Consider the following 12,725-nt stretch of genomic DNA (forward strand, 5'->3'; position numbering starts at 1 on the left):
CTGTGCGTTTATATGTATATACTGTATGTGGCTGTGTGTATATATGTATATATGTGGCTGTGTGTGGGTATATGTATATATGTGTGTGTGTGTGTGTGTGTGTGTATATATGTGCGTATATGTATATATGTGGCTGTGTGTCTGTATATGTATATATGTGGCTGTGTGCATATATGTGGTTATGTGTGCGGGGAAGAGGGGCACCATTGTTTCTTTCACCTCCGGGCATCTGGTATGTACTTACGCCCCTGGCCTGCCGTACTGTGTAAAAAGGGCACTCTGCCTGCCATAACGTGTAAAAGGGGTACTCTGCCTGCCGTAATGTGCAAAAAGGGGACTCTGCCTGGCGTAATGTGTAAAAAGGGGTCTCTGCCTAGCGTAATGTGTGAAAAAGGGACTCTACCTGCCATAATGTGTAAAAGGGGACTCTGCCTGCTGTAATGTGTAAAAGGGGACTCTGCCTGCCGAAATGTTTAAAAGGGGACTCTGCCTGCCGTAATGTGTAAAAAATGGACTCTGCCTGTCATAATGTGTAAAAGGGGCTCTACCTGGTTTAGTAGCACTACGGTGCGGCGTAATTTGAATAATGGAGACTACTGTGCAGCGTAATATGAATTGGCTTTATTTTGTGGTCACACCCCTTTCCCATGAAGCCACAACCCTATATTGTTTGCGTACACCTGCGACACGCAATGGCCCTATTTTAAATAAGGGGAGGTCGCCAATGCTGTTTCTTGCACACAGCACTAAAATGTTTTGTTACGGCACTGGTTGTAGGTGGTTTAAGTGGCCAAGACTACTGAACTTGATAATGTTTTATGAGTAACTGTGTCTATGGATACATCAGCATGGAGCATCAGTGGGAATAACGGCCCTCATTCCGAGTTGATCGCTCGCTAGCTGTTTTTAGCAGACGTGCAAACGCATAGTCGCCGCCCACAGGGGAGTGTATTTTAGCATAGCAAGAGTGCGAACGCCTGTGAAGCAGAGCGGCTGCAAACACATTTTGTGCAGAACAAGACCAGCCCTGTAGTTACTTATTCTGTGCGATGATTGCTGCGACGAATGACACGGTATTGACGTCAGATACCCGCCCAGCAAACGCCCGGCCACGCCTGCGTTTTCTCAAACACTCCCAGAAAACGGTCAGTTGCCACCCAGAAACTCCCACTTCCAGTCAATCTCCTTGCGACCGCCAGTGCGACTGCAAGCGTCGCAAGAACCTGTGCAAAACCACAATGCTCTTTGTACCCGTACGCCACGCGTGTGCATTGTGGTGAATACGCATGCGCAATTTAGCCGTTTTTTTAAATGAACGCTATGCAGCGAACAACGGCAGCTAGCGATCAACTCGGAATGAGGGCCAACATCTGCTGTGTAATAAAATAAGAATTTACTTACCGATAATTCTATTTCTCATAGTCCGTAGTGGATGCTGGGAACTCCGTAAGGACCATGGGGAATAGCGGCTCCGCAGGAGACTGGGCACAAAAGTAAAAGCTTTAGGACTACCTGGTGTGCACTGGCTACTCCCCCTATGACCCTCCTTCAAGCCTCAGTTAGGATACTGTGCCCGGACGAGCGTACACAATAAGGAAGGATTTTGAATCCCGGGTAAGACTCATACCAGCCACACCAATCACACCGTACAACCTGTGATCTGAACCCAGTTAACAGCATGATAACAGAGGAGCCTCTGAAAAGATGGCTCACAACAATAATAACCCGATTTTTGTAACAATAACTATGTACAAGTATTGCAGACAATCCGCACTTGGGATGGGCGCCCAGCATCCACTACGGACTATGAGAAATAGAATTATCGGTAAGTAAATTCTTATTTTCTCTGACGTCCTAGTGGATGCTGGGAACTCCGTAAGGACCATGGGGATTATACCAAAGCTCCCAAACGGGCGGGAGAGTGCGGATGACTCTGCAGCACCGAATGAGAGAACTCCAGGTCCTCCTCAGCCAGGGTATCAAATTTGTAGAATTTAGCAAACGTGTTTGCCCCTGACCAAGTAGCTGCTCGGCAAAGTTTAAAGCCGAGACCCCTCGGGCAGCCGCCCAAGATGAGCCCACTTTCCTTGTGGAATGGGCTTTTACAGATTTTGGCTGTGGCAGGCCTGCCACAGAATGTGCAAGCTGAATTGTACTACAAATCCAATGAGCAATAGTCTGCTTAGAAGCAGGAGCACCCAGCTTGTCGGGTGCATACAGGATAAACAGCGAGTCAGATTTTCTGACTCCAGCCGTCCTGGAAACATATATTTTCAGGGCCCTGACTACGTCCAGCAACTTGGAGTCCTCCAAGTCCCTAGTAGCCGCAGGTACCACAATAGGCTGGTTCAAGTGAAACGCTGAAACCACCTTAGGGAGAAATTGAGGACGAGTCCTCAATTCTGCCCTGTCCGTATGAAAAATTAGGTAAGGGCTTTTATAGGATAAAGCCGCCAATTCTGAGACACGCCTGGCTGAAGCCAGGGCTAACAGCATTACCACTTTCCATGTGAGATATTTTAAGTCCACAGTGGTGAGTGGTTCAAACCAATGTGATTTTAGGAAACCCAAAACTACATTGAGATCCCAAGGTGCCACTGGAGGCACAAAAGGAGGCTGTATATGCAGTACCCCCTTGACAAACGTCTGAACTTCAGGAACTGAAGCCAGTTCTTTCTGGAAGAAAATTGACAGGGCCGAAATTTGAACCTTAATGGACCCTAATTTTAGGCCCATAGACAGTCCTGTTTGCAGGAAATGCAGGAAACGACCCAGTTGAAATTCCTCTGAAGGGGCCTTCCTGGCCTCACACCACGCAACATATTTACGCCAAATACGGTGATAATGTTGCACGGTTACATCCTTCCTGGCTTTGATCAGGGTAGGGATGACTTCATCCGGAATGCCTTTTTCCTTCAGGATCCGGCGTTTAACCGCCATGCCGTCAAACGCAGCCGCGGTAAGTCTTGGAACAGACAGGGTCCCTGCTGGAGCAGGTCCTTTCTTAGAGGTAGAGGCCACGGGTTCTCCGTGAGCATCTCTTGACGTTCCGGGTACCAAGTCCTTCTTGGCCAATCCGGAGCCACGAGTATAGTCCTTACTCCTCTCCTTCTTATGATTCTCAGTACCTTGGGTATGAGAGGCAGAGGAGGGAACACATACACTGACTGGTACACCCACGGTGTTACCAGAGCGTCCACAGCTATTGCCTAAGGGGCCCTTGACCTGGCGCAATATCTGTCTAGTTTTTTGTTGAGGCGGGACGCCATCATGTCCACCTTTGGTTTTTCCCTCTGCTGAGGAAGTCTGCTTCCCAGTTGTCCATTCCCGGAATGAACACTGCTGACAGTGCTATCACATGATTTTCCGCCCAGCGAAGAATCCTTGCAGCTTCTGCCATTGCCCTCCTGCTTCTTGTGCCACCCTGTCTGTTTACGTGGGTGACTGCCGTGATGTTGTCCGACTGGATCAACACCGGCTGACCTTGAAGCAGAGGTCTTGCTAAGCTTAGAGCATTGTAAATGGCCCTTAGCTTCAGGATATTTATGTGAAGTGATGTCTCCAGGCTTGACCATAAGCCCTGGAAATTCCTTCCCTGTGTGACTGCTCCCCAGCCTCGCAGGCTGGCATCCGTGGTCACCAGGACCCAGTCCTGAATGCCGAATCTGCGGCCCTCTAGAAGATGAGCACTCTGCAACCACCACAGGAGGGACACCCTTGTCCTTGGTGACAGGGTTATCCGCTGATGCATCTGAAGATGTGACCCGGACCATTTGTCCAGCAGGTCCCACTGGAAAGTTCTTGCGTGGAATCTGCCGAATGGGATTGCTTCGTAGGAAGCCACCATTTTTCCCAGAACCCTTGTGCATTGATGCACTGAGACTTGGCTTGGTTTTAGGAGGTTCCTGACTAGCTCGGATAACTCCCTGGCTTTCTCCTCCGGGAGAAACACCTTTTTCTGGACTGTGTCCAGGATCATCCCTAGGAACAGAAGACGAGTCGTCGGAACCAGCTGCGATTTTGGAATATTGAGAATCCAACCGTGCTGCCGCAACACTACCTGAGATAGTGCTACACCGACCTCCAACTGTTCTCTGGATCTTACTCTTATCAGGAGATCGTCCAAGTAAGGGATAACTAAAACTCCCTTCCTTCGAAGGAGTATCATCATTTCGGCCGTTACCTTGGTAAAGACCCGGGGTGCCGTGGACCATCCAAACGGCAGCGTCTGAAACTGATAGTGACAGTTCTGTACCACAAACCTGAGGTACCCTTGGTGAGAAGGGTAAATTGGGACATGAAGGTAAGCATCCTTGATGTCCCGAGACATCATGTAGTCCCCTTCTTCCAGGTTCGCAATCACTGCTCTGAGTGACTCCATCTTGAATTTGAACCTCCGTATGTAAGTGTTCAAAGATTTTAGATTTAGAATCGGTCTCACCGAGCCGTCCGGCTTCGGTACCACAACAGTGTGGAATAATACCCCGTTCCCTGTTGCAGGAGGGGTACCTTGATTATCACCTGCTGGGAATGCAGCTTGTGAATGGCTTCCAAAACTGCCTCCCTGTCAGAGGGAGACGTCGGTAAAGCCGACTTTAGGAAAACGGCGAGGGGGAGACGTCTCGAATTCCAATTTGTACCCCTGAGATATCACCTGAAGGATCCAGGGGTCTACTTGCGAGTGAGCCCACTGCGCGCTGAAATTCATTGAGACGGGCCCTCACCGTGCCTGAGTCTGCTTGTAAAGCCCCAGCGTCATGCTGAGGGCTTGGCAGAGGCGGGAGAGGGCTTCTGTTCCTGGGAACTGGCTGATTTCTGCAGCCTTTTTCCTCTCCCTCTGTCACGGGGCAGAAATGAGCAACCTTTTGCCCGCTTGCCCTTCTGGGAACGAAAGGACTGCGCCTGATAATACGGCACTGAACTAATCCCCTCTTGCGCTGTAAATAGTATGATATGGCTCAAAGTTCAATAAGGACAAATGGATAAATTCATATATTCTATATATTTTTTAATAATACATATAAATATATATATATATATATATATATATATATACACTTTACAATGAACTATTAGACCGGTCAAATAAAATCACTAACAAATATATTACCTAGCTATAGGAGGTGGATCTCAGGTAAACTCTGTGCACAGAGTATTTTTTAAAATAAAAATCAGTCCATGTATTGGATTAAAAAATCAATTGACCAACTATAATTCGCACCCATGTAGTGGATAACATATTTAAACGTGGTTATGTATTGGAATTCCTCAATATGTTACCACTTAACCAGGAAGATAGTATTGTGCAGAATAACCGCTCCACACTGGAGCCTTACGTGTAGCTTGCACCAGTGGTTGTATCACGGGAGAGTCCAATGACAGGAGAGACGGTCTCGGGCTGCGGGAACGGCGCTTCACTGGCGCCTGCTGTGCTGATAGTTTACCCGACTTCCAAGCTGCGGGAACGGCGCTTCACTGGCGCCTGCTGTGCTGATTGTTTACCCGACTTCCAGGCTCTCTGAGTACACGTCTCCAAGTGCCGTATGCAGACACCTCAGTCACGGTTGTATTCCGCCAATCTCCGTTTGATCCACGAATAGTACCGCTGGATGATGGTATATTGTAGGGGTGCAAATAAGCTGGTACAAGGGTCCAAAGGTCTACTTCTGACGCGTTTCGCTCCTCTTATGGGGGCTTCCTTGCACCCCTACAATATACCATCATCCAGCGGTACTATTCGTGGATCAAACGGAGATTGGCGGAATACAACCGTGACTGAGGTGTCTGCATACGGCACTTGGAGACGTGTACTCAGAGAGCCTGGAAGTCGGGTAAACAATCAGCACAGCAGGCGCCAGTGAAGCGCCGTTCCCGCAGCTTGGAAGTCGGGTAAACTATCAGCACAGCAGGCGCCAGTGAAGCGCCGTTCCCGCAGCCCGAGACCGTCTCTCCTGTCATTGGACTCTCCCGTGATACAACCACTGGTGCAAGCTACACGTAAGGCTCCAGTGTGGAGCGGTTATTCTGCACAATACTATCTTCCTGGTTAAGTGGTAACATATTGAGGAATTCCAATACATAACCACGTTTAAATATGTTATCCACTACATGGGTGCGAATTATAGTTGGTCAATTGATTTTTTAATCCAATACATGGACTGATTTTTATTTTTAAAAATACTCTGTGCACAGAGTTTACCTGAGATCCACCTCCTATAGCTAGGTAATATATTTGTTAGTGATTTTATTTGACCGGTCTAATAGTTCATTGTAAAGTGTATATATATATATATATTTATATGTATTATTAAAAAATATATAGAATATATGAATTTATCCATTTGTCCTTATTGAACTTTGAGCCATATCATACTATTTACAGCGCAAGAGGGGATTAGTTCAGTGTTCTAGTGTTACCGGAGACTATAAAGTGCCGGTTCTTTTTGACTTGATTTACCCCAAGTCAAGCTCTCTCCTGCAGCTTGAGTATACAGTATTTGCAGTATTATTTATATATAATTTTTTAATATTTGTAATTTGACCATCAAATTATGGTGATGATATATTAGCGCCTGGTTACATTCCTTTGTATTGCCTGATAATACGGCGTCTTCTTATGTTGAGAGGCGACCTGGGGTACAAACGTGGATTTCCCAGCTGTTGCCGTGGCCACCAGGTCTGAAAGACCGACCCCAAATAACTCCTCCCCTGTATAAGGCAATACTTCCAAATGCCGTTTGGAATCCGCATCACCTGACCACTGTCGTGTCCATAACCCTCTTCTGGCAGAAATGGACAACGCACTTACACTTGATGCCAGTCGGCAAATATTCCGCTGTGCATCAGGCATATATAGAAATGCATCTTTTAAATGCTCTATAGGCAATAATATACTGTCCCTATCTAGGGTATCAATATTTTCAGTCAGGGAATCCGACCACGCCAACCCAGCACTGCACATCCAGGCTAAGGCGATTGCTGGTCGCAGTAGAACACCAGTATGTGTGTAAATACATTTTAGGATATCAGCAGGATCCTTAAGGGCGGCCATCTCAGGAGAGGGTAGAGCCCTTGTTCTTACAAGCGTGTGAGCGCTTTACCCACCCTAGGGGGTGTTTCCCAACGCACCCTAACCTCTGGCGGGAAAGGATATAATGCCAATAACATTTTAGAAATTATCAGTTGTTATCGGGGGAAACCCACGCATCATCACACACCTCATTTAATTTCTCAGATTCAGGAAAACTACAGGTAGTTTTTCCTCACCGAACATAATACCCCTTTTTGGTGGTACTCGTATTATCAGAAATGTGTAAAACATTTTTCATTGCCTCAATCATGTAACGTGTGGCCCTACTGGAAGTCACATTTGTCTCTTCACCGTCGACACTGGAGTCAGTATCCGTGTCGGCGTCTGTATCTGCCATCTGAGGTAACGGGCGCTTTAGAGCCCCTGACGGCCTATGAGACGTCTGGACAGGCACAAGCTGAGTAGCCGGCTGTCTCATGTGAACCACTGTCTTTTATACAGAGCTGACACTGTCACGTAATTCCTTCCAACAGTTCATCCACTCAGGTGTCGACCCCCTAGGGGGTGACATCACTATTACAGGCAATTTGCTCCGTCTCCACATCATTTTCCTCCTCATACATGTCGACACAAACGTACCGACACACAGCACACACACAGGGAATGCTCTGATAGAGGACAGGACCCCACTAGCCCTTTGGGGAGACAGAGGGAGAGTTTGCCAGCACACACCAGAGCGCTATATATATACAGGGATAACCTTATATAAGTGTTTTTCCCCTTATAGCTGCTGTATTTTTAATACTGCGCCTAATTAGTGCCCCCCTCTCTTTTTTAACCCTTTCTGTAGTGTAGTGACTGCAGGGGAGAGCCAGGGAGCTTCCCTCCAACGGAGCTGTGAGGGAAAATGGCGCCAGTGTGCTGAGGAGATAGGCTCCGCCCCCTTCTTGGCGGCCTTATCTCCCGTTTTTCTGTGTATTCTGGCAGGGGTTAAATGCATCCATATAGCCCAGGAGCTATATGTGATGTATTTTTTGCCATCTAAGGTGTTTTTATTGCGTCTCAGGGCGCCCCCCCCCAGCGCCCTGCACCCTCAGTGACCGGAGTGTGAAGTGTGCTGAGAGCACTGGCGCACAGCTGCGGTGCTGTGCGCTACCTTATTGAAGACAGGACGTCTTCTGCCGCCGATTTCCCGGACCTCTTCTGTCTTCTGGCTCTGTAAGGGGGCCGGCGGCGCGGCTCTGGGACCCATCCATGGCTGGGCATGTGATCGGTCCCTCTGGAGCTAATGTCCAGTAGCCTAAGAAGCCCAATCCACTCTGCACGCAGGTGAGTTCGCTTCTTCTCCCCTTAGTCCCTCGATGCAGTGAGCCTGTTGCCAGCAGGTCTCACTGAAAATAAAAAACCTAAAACTAAACTTTTCACTAAGCAGCTCAGGAGAGCCACCTAGTGTGCACCCTTCTCGTTCGGGCACAAAAATCTAACTGAGGCTTGGAGGAGGGTCATAGGGGGAGGAGCCAGTGCACACCAGGTAGTCCTAAAGCTTTTACTTTTGTGCCCAGTCTCCTGCGGAGCCGCTATTCCCCATGGTCCTTACGGAGTTCCCAGCATCCACTAGGACGTCAGAGAAAACAGGGGGTATAAATACATTTATTTTAAGAATAATATCCAACTGTTGAGCAACTGCAGATTAGCTGAATGCAAAACTCAAGGGGCCACCTAAATAAAAAATAGGCCAACAAGAACGCCACATAGCATGATGCAATATCCGGGAAGTAGTGCACACATTTAGTGGTGTAAAGAGGGTATGTAGACACTGTGTCAACAGTGACTACGTTTTACCCAGAATGCTGACACAGTTATAATGCTAGTTAAAGCATTTAACTTTGTCAGCATGGTTAAAGTCAGAATGACAGCATGGTTAATGTGATTTAACTAGCATTACAAGTGTATCTGTATACTTGTGCTGGCATCATGGGCTCAACACAGCCACAATAGACTGTCAAAGCAATGAAGATTTGGGGTGGGAGGCAGTGACACTTGTCACCTGTCCACTACTGCTGGCCGCTGTAAAGCAGCGAAACGGCAGATCACGCAGAGATAGAGAGCGGCAGCAGCTTCCCTCCCCAGTGCAGCACACGATGCTGTACGCTGGGCTGTGGAGGGTAAAGCGAGGCCACTGAGCAGCAGCAGTCTCCTCTCTCTTCCTATGACATCTGCCCCACTTTGGATCTGCCCCTGTGTCAAGCTCCTATATACAGTATGTACCCCATAAAGAACACACACAATAAACTGCCATCAAGGGTTGCAATATTATATGCTAGAATTAATCTTCACCACGTTCACAACAAATAGACAAATGCCGAAAATGTGCTATTTGCCTAAACTGCTGAGGGATGTAGTGGTTCTGCAATGTTGTGGGTACAAGCTATCTAGCATGGTTTTGCGGCATACATTACCAAAGAAAAACGGTTGCTGTAAATCGCTTTACCTAAAGGTACTGAGTGATACCCCCCCCCCCTTCCCCCTCCTCCAATTGCAGGCTTTCTTTTTCCATATATTCCAGGATGACAATGCTCCACATCTACCAGGCATTTATTACCACACAGTTTGATGAGCAATACAACAATGTCATCGCCTTTTCAGTCACTGGACCAGAAGCCAATCAAGAATTTACAGCAGGTGTAATCAATATGTGGCCCTCAGGCTGCTGTGGAACTGCACATCCCAGGATGCCCTGCCACAGTTTTATCATGCTCTAATATCAACACTGTGGCTGGGCATTCTGGGATGTGTAGTTCAACAGCAGCTGGAGAGAAACATGCTAAATACTCATGATTTACGGTATATTCTCAAACATCTGTAGACGTGGCACATCAGGCTGTACTGGCAACACACGTGGAGGGCCATCTCCCTATTACAATAGATTACTTTATTTTGGTGTTTTCATGTCTCTCCACTACCTCTTGACATGGAATTTGTACATTTTCAGAATTGTTGCAATCTGATTTATTACCATATGATAAGATAATGTATGGCACTGTTCCTGTCTCTGGGTCTATAGAGCTTAAATCGAGGTTAGGCAGTACAGTTTGTTTTGAGGACAGAAAATAGCCATCAACCTCGAGAGATGGTGGGAGGCACACTAAACGGGGAGAGCCGAGCCATGGTTGTGTTGAAGCCGGGGATCCCAAGTTTTGTGTAACAGGCCAAACAAGCCCTCAAGTAGCTGATCATCCTCAACACTTCATAGATGAACCATACCTTCTGAATGAGGGAATCTATGGAGGGGGTTTTGTGGATTTCTAGTTAGCAGTAATGAGATAGGCTACAGGTGCCAGGACCTATCTAGAAATACTGTTTTGATGGTGCAACAAATCAGGGTGCAGCAAGGGAATTACAAAATGCTTGGGAAGAAAACGTATATTATGATCCATGAAGAAAGCCAGAAGGAAGGAACTTCCGACCAAAATATCTGTAGAACAAAACAGGTCCACCAGATATGGAGGAAGGACCCAGTGGCCGAGCATTCCAGCTAACACAGGGAGTAAGCCAAGCAAAAAATATGGTGGAGTCTGGTCAGGACAAGGTACCATCTACAGTATATAATAGTTTATATATTTTCCATAATAGAGCTGTGAATAGAGAACCAAACCATATGGTAGACCACTTATACAGCTCCAGGGGTCCATCCAAATCCGCCTCCCACTTCAGCTTTGTGAGGAGCATAAGAGGTCAGGACAGTGTGATACAAGAATGAGATAATCCCACTGGGTTGGAAGAGAAGTGCGACAATGTTGTTCGAAGGTGATGTGCCGCCTAGAGGAAAATGTATGTGGGTGCGTTTGAAAGAAATGTCTAAGATGTAAGTATTGAAGAAAGGCAGAAGTTGGGAGAAGGAGGTACTGTTGATGCTGTTGGAAAGTGGGGAATATACCTCTGACAACAATCATTAAGAAATCTAATCCCTGCTCTAGACCAGGAGGAGTAGTCAGATGGAGAGAGTCCAAACAGAAAATCATGGTTGCCTGCTTTTATATGTAGCACACACATATGCTGGGTAAATATGTTTTTTACCACTAGGATTTGCCTGCCCTAACATTTTATGTTTGTTCCCTCTGTTACATAATATGATATTGCTAAGGTGATAAAGTACTGTTTTAGCTTGATTTTCTCTTAGGGCTATTTCTTTTTTTTTTACAATCCAGAGCTCCATATTCTTCTTTAGTGTAAGATGAAGATCGTGCTATACCTGAAATGTAAAATGTACGCTTGACTTATTTATATAGCTAAGTACACATTTTGTATTATATGATGGAATGTATGACTGTAAGTGGGAATAAAACACATGCAAGCAACTTGCTTCCCCTTAAGTATTATAATAAATACTGTACCCCTATTAGAGTGCACCTTGGGAATTCTGTGACATGTATAAAAGCACTCACTGGCCTATTAATTAACAATAGGCTTTAGAGGTTTATTGTAGCGACAGAAAACTTCCTATGACCTTTATCAATAACATGTTCCTAAGGCTGCTGAATGATATTATCCGCAAGTAGGAAGGGTTTAGTTACGGCTTTGCTGTGCCAGTCTCCTGGCATATAAATATGTGTTATCCATCTACCTAGTTCACACATGGACTGCTGGGCTGAAAGCCCCTGTCAAGTTCCGGTCTTTGGTAGGCGTCTGCAACGTTGGAGCAATTCCGCCCAGAACCCCCTGCTGGTTCTAAGCAATCAGAATGCCCAGGGCCGCAGTATCTAGGTAACCAGGGATGCTGCTGGTCATACGTGCAGTGCTGCAGCTGCACAAAGTTTATAATCACTAGGCACTCCCAGGCTGGCTCTCCCCCATTGGCTGGAACTGTTTTTTAAAGCCAGCCAGCCCAGACATGAGTGGCGATTATAGTTTGTGCCTTGTGTATAAGCCACTGGTATTTGTCTGCAAGCCTTGCTGGTTCTGTGGATACTCTGCCGGATTTCTTTCCTGTCTGTGTCCTGCTCTTGCCCTGTCTTCACCAACCTGTAGCCTATTGTGTTAACCTTTTGTCTGCCTTCCCAGTGTATCTGTGCACAGCCTGCAAAATATACCATTCACTCTGTACCTGCTAGCCATCTTCACATAACCTCATCTGCCCTGGCTGAGATTCCCACCCAGCTCTGACCTCACCCTCAATCCATGTGTTACTAATCCTTAGTTACTCCCAGTCCATTGTCCTGTGATCTCCAGCCTATTGTGTGAGCCTCTACTGCTGAAGGTTTAAGTCCAGGGGACCCCCTAAGTACCAGTGTGCTTATCGAGCACAAAGGGAACATCAGGGGGATGGGTGGGTTACTAATGGCGAAGATCCTCTTGAAGGCTCTAGAGGTCTTACACCAGTAGTGCTGGAGTTCCCTAACAAGGTCTCAAGATCAGTGAATAAAAATGTTAATTTAAAAAGATAGGCAATAGTACCATATCTCCTGAACACTTACCTGCATACAGAGCATTGCCTTTGGGGCTGAAGCGCAGTAAACATCACAATCACAGAATAATTACGGGGCGGTGCCTTAACAAATCTCCTGAATTTATCCCCATTCATACGGATGACTGACCGCCGAGAGCTCCATTCCATCATCTGCTCCACCTTTTCACTCAACAGGTTCTAGAAAAACAGCAAACGTTATTATAGTAGAGTGTAGTATATCACGATACT

At 46.7% G+C, this 12,725-nt stretch overlaps 1 protein-coding gene across 2 annotated transcripts in view; it reads right to left on the reverse strand.

Annotated features, from left to right (window-relative positions):
- The window catches only part of TUSC3 (tumor suppressor candidate 3), a 563,832-nt gene that overhangs the window by 258,851 nt on the left and 292,256 nt on the right, over nt 1-12,725 (reverse strand). For both annotated transcript variants that reach the window (XM_063920865.1, XM_063920866.1), the window contains exon 2: nt 12,505-12,674. In XM_063920865.1, the coding sequence (XP_063776935.1) occupies nt 12,505-12,674 (170 nt within the window). The remainder of the gene's footprint in view (nt 1-12,504; nt 12,675-12,725) is intronic.

Source organism: Pseudophryne corroboree, chromosome 1, assembly GCF_028390025.1.
Source record: "Pseudophryne corroboree isolate aPseCor3 chromosome 1, aPseCor3.hap2, whole genome shotgun sequence".
Lineage (NCBI taxonomy): Eukaryota > Metazoa > Chordata > Amphibia > Anura > Myobatrachidae > Pseudophryne > Pseudophryne corroboree.